Source organism: Xenia sp. Carnegie-2017, unplaced genomic scaffold, assembly GCF_021976095.1.
Source record: "Xenia sp. Carnegie-2017 unplaced genomic scaffold, XeniaSp_v1 HiC_scaffold_22, whole genome shotgun sequence".
Classification (NCBI taxonomy): Eukaryota; Metazoa; Cnidaria; class Anthozoa; order Malacalcyonacea; family Xeniidae; genus Xenia; species Xenia sp. Carnegie-2017.
In genome coordinates, this window is record NW_025813485.1 from 10,193,874 (window position 1) to 10,203,184 (window position 9,311).

The 9,311-nt window shown below is 35.9% G+C and overlaps 2 protein-coding genes across 2 annotated transcripts; one reads left to right on the plus strand and one right to left on the minus strand.

The window, feature by feature from the left end:
• The first annotated feature begins 490 nt into the window (after positions 1 to 490).
• LOC124447417 lies at positions 491 to 4,778 on the plus strand. The gene is made up of 3 exons (XM_046998328.1): positions 491 to 757; positions 934 to 1,666; positions 4,546 to 4,778. Exons 1-3 carry the CDS (start codon positions 491 to 493, stop codon positions 4,776 to 4,778), a joined length of 1,233 nt encoding a protein of 410 aa, XP_046854284.1.
• Positions 4,779 to 6,871: 2,093 nt separating this feature from the next.
• Positions 6,872 to 8,155, minus strand: LOC124447418 (putative nuclease HARBI1). The gene has a single exon (XM_046998330.1). The coding sequence runs from the start codon at positions 8,153 to 8,155 to the stop codon at positions 6,872 to 6,874; it is 1,284 nt and encodes a 427-aa protein (XP_046854286.1).
• Positions 8,156 to 9,311: the final 1,156 nt, after the last annotated feature.

Here is a 9,311-nt window from a genome sequence, read left to right on the forward strand (position 1 = left end):
ACGAAAGAAAAATAACTTTGTCTTTGATTTCCAAAAGGAAATGGCTAAATACTGCTCTCAAGACGTTACCATACTGCGTTTATGTTGTTTGCAATTTAGGGATTTATTTCTCGCAGCGACTAAAGTTGATCCATTCTGTTATTGTAACATTGCAGCAGCCGTAATGGCAATTTATCGGTCAAAATATCTTCAACTAAACACAATCGGAATCGTACCAAAAAATATGTATCGAAATTCAAATAAACCCTTCTCTCAAAGCGCAATCGTGTGGCTTGAATTTGTATCTGCGCAAACTAACTGCAACATACAACACGCTCTCAATGGCGGAGAAAAAAAAAATTGAAGATCCGGAATTAGGTAAAGTGTACTATGTCGACGGCTTTTGTGAAGAAACAAACACTCTATTTTCTTTTTATGGCTGTCTCTATCATGCATGCGCCCATCTTGTTACGATTTAAGAAACGATCATTCCTTTTTTAATGAGAAACAGATGGCTGACGTATTTGATGAAACAATTAGACGGCAAAATAGACTTTTACAATTGGGTTACGAGGTTAAGACGATTTGGGAGCATGACTATTGCAAACTTAAGGAAACGGACGAAATGAAACATTTTTTGGATACAAATGGCATTATAACGAATCTTGAACAACGCGATGTGTTTTTTGGTGCCAGAGTCAATGGGTTTAAGCTTTTTAGGGATGCCCAACAAGATGAAACAATTGAATACGTTGATTTTACATCGTTGTATCCTTACGTTAACAAAAGAAAGTTTATCCTATAGGTCATCCAACAATTATTCGCGAGAATTTTGAAACAATTTCGAATTATTTCGGACTAATAAAATGCAAAGTTTTAGCACCCAGAAATTTGTATCTTCCAATTTGACCTGCACGAATAAAGGATAAACTCTTTTTTCCTGTATCTAAACAGTGTGTTGTACAAAACTCTTCAGTGTGTACTCATTCGGAAAATGAGCGTGCTTTTTGGTGCACTTTTACCACAGTTGAGGTGTTGAAAGCTATTGAAAAAGGATATAAGATTATTGAAATTTTTGAAATTTGGCACTTTGAAAACACAAGCTCAGATTTGTTTTCGGATTATGTGAATTATTTTCTCCGTATAAAGCAAGAGAGTTCAGAATTTCTGAGTCGTATACAAACTCCTGAGGACAGACAGAAATACGTGGCCGACTATTATGAAAACGAGAGAATACTGTTAAGGCATGATAAAATAGACTACAATCCAGGCTTAAGAGCACTGGCTAAGCTATGTTTTAACAGCTTGTGGGGTAAATTTTGTCAAAAAGACAATCGACTAAATACAGAATTCATTAATGATCCTCCACATTTCTACAGACGTTTGAACGGGGCCGATATTGAAATGCACGATCTTTGCATCTTGAATGATGATTTAGTCGAAATTGTCTTTAAGAGAAAGCATGAGTATGAAGTAGAAAACAAACTAACAAATATCTTCATAGGAATTTTTACAACTGCATGGGCTAGATTGGAACTTTACAATGTGATGGATCTGTTGCAAGAGAGCCTTTTATATGTAGATACGGACAGTTGTATTTATGTAAATAAACCCGGGGGTCCAAGGCCACTCTTAGAGGATTACCTGGGGCATTTAACAAACGAAATCACTCAAGAACATGGGTTAGGTAGTTACATTAATAGATTTGCATGTGGGGGTCCAAAAAATTATGCGTACGTTGTAAATTATGGGAAAAAAACATTGTGAGATACGAGGTTTTACTTTGAATTTTAAAAATAGCTAAATTCTTAATTTTGATTCTATGTATGAAATGATATGTAACTATGTACGTTCAGATGACGAAAATAAGAAAAATAAAATAGATGTTGTAAATAACAGTAAAATAACACGAGAAAAATGGCCCGTCGGCTTGTCAACAAGAAAGAAGTAAAGCAGTATCAGATCGTCTGCGACAAAAGAATAATTGTCAACTCTGGTGAAGACACAATGCCATACGGATATTATTGGTCACCAGCGTCTAATTCTGCTAGTCCGTCTGTAAAGCCCATTATACGTCTTCCTGATTCAATGCTTTATACAATGGTACAGCCCACGGCACTAGGGTGTAAAGTAAATCTTAGCTGTGTTGATGACAAAGCTAACGATGAGACATGTAGTGATGAAGAAATGGAAGACGTTTTGGTCAGGGGCGGATCTAGGATTTTTCAAACATCAGTCATAAAACGTCGGAGGCGCTCCGCACCTGGGGGGGTCTGAGGCTATCTCTCCTGAGAAATTTTTAATTTCAGAGCCTTGAAAATGCCATTTTCAGCGTTTTAGAGCATTACAAAATGTATTTTGTGGGAATCGTTTTTGCGTAAATACAACACATTTTGGTTACGTTTTTTTCAAAAAAAAAAAAAAATGAAGTGAACAATACTTGAATGTTTTGCCAAATATTTAGGCTCATTATGCCAAATATATGGCTCATTAGCATGTCTAGGAAAGTAAAATTTATTTTACAATAATGCTATATTCAAAAACAGATATAACCTTTAAAAATTTCTACCAAGTTGTCAGGCATAGACCCCCCTAGAGACCCCCATTCAAACCTCTATGTAATGAGTTAAGTTAGAAATTTGGTACTACAAGTGACAGTTCATAGATATAGAAAAGCTCAGACTTCAAACCTTGCAAGTTTATTGTAACCCTTTACCCATCTCCACATAAGTATTAGCAAATTCACCTTTTGAGAAAAAACTCAAAATTTTTTTCTGCCAAAGATTAAGCAAAAATTATCAGAGTGAAAATTTGCAGTTAAGGACAGCTTAATGCCATAAATGTTTATTAGGCATTTCACTTGACTATTATCTTCTGCAAGGTGTGCTATATAGCAATCACTAGTAGCATTGTATTATCAAATACAAACAGAATGTAACCAACATGTCTTTAATTATATAATTACACGAATGTTAAAATTGGTTCATGTGTCATGCTTACTGGTTATGATAAATATCTTTTCATATGATCAAAGCTCGTTTAAAAGTAAATCTGAAATAATTTAGTTTAGAAATTATAATGATCATCAGAAAAATTACCTAGTGATCATGAAAAATACTTTGCTGTTTTGCCAAATTTCAAGGTTTATCTGCATACATAGGAAGACATTTTTACTTTATAGAAAATGCTTTTCATACATCAATAACCCTTTGGAATTTATGGCAAACAATCTGGTATGAGCCGTAGATTAACACACCTTTACATCTCTACATGAGGTGTTCAGTCAGAAAAGGGGACAATATGTGACATGGGACAACATTTCATGTATGTGAAATACTAAGGTTTAATACCATTCCAGTCAAATTGTCAAAATAAAAAGCTTCATGGATCAGAAGACTCAAAATCACAGGTTATAGTAAACAGCTTCTCATGTAATCAATGTTAGTTTTCTCAAATCTTAAACAATATGTAGTATAACTGTCTAATAATTGAATGATCAACGATCATAAACTGAAAAGCCCCAAACATTTGTTTATGATAAAGTAAATAATAGTATGGCGCCTTATGGCTACAGATTTTTTGTCCATTGAAATATATTTGCAGGAATGTAGGATTTCGCTGCCATATAACGGTCACGATTCCCCAAGCACTAAAGAAATCATAGCTAAAAGTCCTTCGTCAACAACAATTTTAGCAGCATCAATCTGTTTACCATACGCCATATTAACATAAATCGCATCACACACTCGCATAAATTGACTTTGATATATTACATTCATGCATACACTTCAGTTGACCTTTACTTACGATTTTGGATGTAAATTTCTACTGATAAAACTCAAAACAATGTTGGCTTGCTTTTGAACATCAATGACTGAAATGTCGCTCGCGAGATCGTCTTTGCAATTTATCCATAAATTTTTCACCCTCTTGAAAAAATTCACAGTTTGGACAGCAGCATTCATGTCAATATATGAATTTGTAAAAGATTTCCATAAATTCCATCTGATTGTAGTTTAATTTCTATCATGCTTATAAAAATTACTATGAAACGACCAAACATTCAATTCAGACAGTGAGCTTGACTATGGGTATTCAGACAGTGAGCTTGCCTCCTTGTTCAGTAGGCTATCAGTCGAAATCCGTCAAACCAATCACAATAAAACAAAAATTCAAATGAACCAATTGTAAGATAGCAATTGGACTCCCTTATACGTCCGGCCACCCCTATTATCAGTCGAGACCATTCCAGACTGTCCACTGATCTGACCATTGACCAATAAAATAAGCGTTTTTGGCGTTCATAGACTCCTTTATCTGTCGAACCAGTCAAGCCACCCCGCTTATCAGTCGGTTATTCCAGGTCAATTAAAATTCAACTGATCTGCTTACCAACGAGATATTCATTGGATTAGTTATTAGTTTTCAGTAATCAATAAAGCTGGATTTTTATCACGAAGTAAATGCGATAATAAAGTAAGAATAATTAATGAATTTTTAATTAATATGAATCGGTAATTTTTGAGTTTCAAACATCAGTCGCGCGACGGATTTGACATACTCTAGATCCGCCCCTGGTTTTGGTGTATAAAGATGTTGTTAAGGATGGCAATGACGGTGACATGATTTTTGAGAATGAAGAAAACGCAAGCGATATTAGTTTATTGGAAACTGACGACGAGGAAGATATGGATTTTGAATCAGAGAACGAATATGATAAAACATTTATAAACGACATTGAAATGTCTGAAGATGAAAATAACGTTTCTTTTTATCGAAGGTTTAACAGTAATTATTAATTTAATGCTTATTGACATCGTATTAATATTTTCAAAGATACATTTCAAAAGTAGTTAATCGATGTCCATCATATTTTCAATGTTCAATTTATAATGATGAATATCTACACCCTCATTCTCCAATTGTTTGATATTTTTCGTAATTCTATGTTGAAGGTCGTGGACCATTACTTCTTTTGCATTTGCACGATAAACGAAGTATGTTGCATGTTGCATTGCTTTTGGTACTGAGACACGATCCAAGGTTTCTAACATTATTTGTGCCAATAGAATGATGTGAAGGCTTTGACTGTTCATAATTTTTGTTGGAATAATATTGGCATATGCCAAATGTCTAATCAAGTCTGTTATACAATGTTGACTATTGCTTCCTTGAGTTGAAGAAACCCAACTTTTCACAACGTCTTGCCATGTGAACGACATGATTAACCAATCAATTGATGAAAGAAAATGTTTGTGATTGCTTATGTGCTTAGTGTTTTAGAGTCGAACATCCAATCAGCTTCTTGTTGATTAAGTATTTAACTTGTTTATAGAGTATATTTAATTGATACATGCAAGATGGTATATAGTCTGTTGTAAAACAATTCTGTTTTCATTTGCAAGACAATGGACGTGCGTTTTAACACACCAGCTAACTTTTACATTTGCGGGCAAAGCCAATCTGGTAAGAGTCATCTCGTTAGGTCGATGCTTTATAATTTGAGGCCCTGTCTACACGTATCCGGATAAATTTGAAAACGCAAAACTTTTTTTAAGGTATTAAAAACTTCCGCGTCCACACGTAATCGTTTTCGGATCGTTTTCGCCCGTCCACACGTATCCGGATAAATTTGACAACACTGATAAAATTCAATTTGAGCATGCGCTTCAGACAAGATGAGCCTGCAAATAACGTGTACGTATATGTGCTTTCTTGACACTTGACATTCTTCTGCGCATTGCTATTAAATACAATTCAAAAATTATGTCAAACGCATTAGAAAATTCGTCCAAATCCAAGAAGAGCAAAACCGAAAACTTTGTGTGGACCGACGATGAAGTGGAGCTCCTTTTAAACGTTGTTCTTGAGTACAAAACTGCAATAACTGCGGAGAATGTTGACTGGGAGACATGCCAATCTAAATATTCTGATATTTTGAATTTACTCCTCGCTCAGTATCCATCTGAACATGATGCAGCCCAAATTGAAAAAGAGTTTCTTCACCAGAATAATGAAGTCAATAAGTCAATTATTACTTCAAAACTAAAAGCTATCAGACTCAAATTCCGCGCTGCTGTTGATTGTGGTAAGAAAAGTGGGCATGGAAGAGTTGTGCTGATTTATTTCGAGAAATGTCAGGAAATATGGGGTGGCTCACCAGCTACGACTACAATGGCATCTGGAATAGAGACGCAAGAAATTCAACAAGAGTTTGACTCAAGTTTAATATGTCCCAGTCCCGCCAACTCTATTGGTACACCCATAGCTTCCTCAACATCCAGCAGCCCTCATACCGAAATACCTACTCTTGACGATGAAGGAAATGAACGAAACTGTGTTTCTGAACGAAGAGAATTTTTAAATTCTAAATTGAAGAATTATAGACAAAACAGATTAAAGAGAAAGTTATCAACAGACGAACAACTCCTGAATGCCATGCAGGAAGATCTTGAAATAAAAAAACGTCTTCTTGAAAAGATGGACGAAGTGGATAAGCAGCAGGCTACCCAAATGAAGAAATTCTCGCAAAATATGGAACAACTTACTGGGTGTATTGTGGAAGGTTTTTCTATGCTTCGCCAAGTAATGCTGCATCCTCAACCATTACCTCCCCAATTTGCAACTCCGCTTACTGGTTACAACAGCAACTGGGACAGACCACAGGCTGCACAACCGATGAATGTAGAAAATAGCACATTGCACTTTAGTCAGTTTACAAATGAAAATTTTTAATATAATATGCATTACTGAAATGAGCATAGAGTGATGTGTATATTTTATAAGGTTGTAGTTACTTAGTAACAAATATTGCATAGTGAGATGAAAATAGTTTGGGTTAAAATAAAAAATAGGTTTTGTTAAATCATTGTTCATTGAAGTTTTGGTTTGTCTATGGATCAAAGTACCTTGTCAATATCCTTCTGATTTTTTTACCTTCAGCTTCATTACAGTCAGTTCTGAATTTATTGTTGGCAATAACTAGCTGAAATTGTTTGTCATACTCGACAGAAGCAGTGACCTTTTCTTCTGCAATTCTTTCACCACTAATTTCACAAAAATTATGTAGTACAAAGCATGCATACACCACAAAAGGTAGCTCATCAAGATTAATATCCATTGGACGCTTTAAAGCTGCAAAACGAGCTTTGAGTCTACCAAAAGCACATTCAATGACCATCCTTGATTGGCACAAAGTCATACCGAAATACTGTTCCTGCTGATTAGACCCACCATTTGAATACTCCTTCATCAAGTACGGCATTAATGGATATGCAGGGTCGCCTAATATAAAAATAGGAATTGGATCTTCATCAGTTAAAATCTTGCGTTGACATGGTGGTATCTTGCCATTCTTCAACAATTGGTTTCGGCTGGAATTTGAAAAAACCCTTGCATCATGCACACTTCCAGGCCATTTCACAACCACATCCATAAAACAGTATTTATGGTCACATATAGCTTGCACATTCAAACTGTAAGTACCTTTTCGGTTAATATAGTCAGTAGGATTTTCTTGTGGCTGCTTTATTGGAATGTGTGTTCCATCAATTGCACCCAAGCACTGTGGAAAACCATGTGCTCTGTAAAAATTGTTCACTTTTTCTTGCACATTCTCTTCAGTAAATGGCAATGTTACATACTTTGGTCCAAGGTGTATTGTTATTGCCTTGCATACCTTTCTCACAATTTTGGAAACGGTCTGTCGAGAAATTCCAAACGCATTTGCAGTCTTTCTCATACGACCTTCATCACTGAGATAATATAGTGTGATAGCAACTTGGGTCAACACATCAACAGGAGATCTCATGATAGTTTTTTCCCCTTGGATGTAGGGTCTTAATTCTTCGGCTAGTCTGTCAATGGAAACTCGAGACATTCTAAAATTTTCTCGCCATTCTTCCGGGACTACTAGTTCACGTATAAAACCGTTCCACCAAGCATTTGTTCTTCCAGGTCGAATCCAAAATCTTCGTTTTTTCCTTTGACGCTTCTTGCCTAACCGCTTGACAATCCCCCTTCCGGTACCAAGCAACGAAAGCTGACGAATAATATTCATACGATTTCGAATATATTCTCCGTGAGAATTCAACACCGCATTATAAAGCTGGACGCATGATATTATGCTTGAAATAAGGCAAATCAATATCGCAACAACCTTTCGTGTTTCCGCCATGTTTGACCAAATAATAGTTATACGTCATCGTTTCTGTATTTTTACGGTTTCACCCGTCCACACGAGACTAATTTTTTTCCGTGTTCCAAAAATTCCACTCTGGACAGCGTTTTCAAAAGTATACGGTTTGTGTGGGCGTTTTATCCGGATACGTGTGGACGGAACGTACATCCGTAAAAAAAGTTTTGCGTTTTCAAATTTATCCGGATACGTGTAGACAGGGCCTGAATGAGCTGTTTCGCCCACTTCCAAGTAAAATCATTTGCTGCTATGGCGAACCTCAGATGGAATTTGACGAAATGGTTAAAAGGATACCGAATGTAATTTTTGTTGAAGGGTTCCCTGACAACTCGACCGATATTTTGGAAGGATGTCAAAACTCTTTAGTCATTGTAGACGATCTTATGTCAGAATGTTCTAATGATCAACGAATGTCTGATTTATTCACCCGTGGGTCATATCATCGAGGGATATTTGTCATGTATTTAACGCAAAATTCATTCCCCCCGGGTAAACAATAAAGAACGATAATCCTTAACTCTCATTATATGATCATTTTTAAAAACCCGAGAGGTATTTCAACTTTGGCCCGTCAAATGTACCCAAAAAATGTCAACTACATTTTGGAGTCATTTCAAGACGCTACGAGTCGTTCATACGGTTATCTCATGCTCGATTTACATCAATTAACCACTGACAATTTGCGTGTCAGAACAAACATTTTGCCTGATGAAAAGCACATTGTGTATGTACAAAAGCGATATGTATCTACAGAAACACTCATAAACGCATCACGTCGAAACGAATGAAGAACTATATTCCTTATCTGCAAGTTCTAGCTAAATCAAAACAAAAAGTTCGAAAGGCGATAATTGATCATGGACCCTCCGACGTTATTGTGTGCATATGTGAATGTGCTATCATTGCTTTAAAAGGAACTGTCCCAGTATCAGCCAGTCAAAAGCGACTGTTGTCAAGGTACAAGAAACACCTGAGAGCACTAGCTAACAAAAAAATCTCACGAGCAAAAGAAGAAAAAACTTTTGAATCAGAAAGGTGGAAATTTACTGACTGCTTTACTTCCGCCTGTTATAAGTGTATTGGGAAGTTTGTTCACAAAATGAAACTTGTCAAACGTATGATTCTTGTTCCTGAA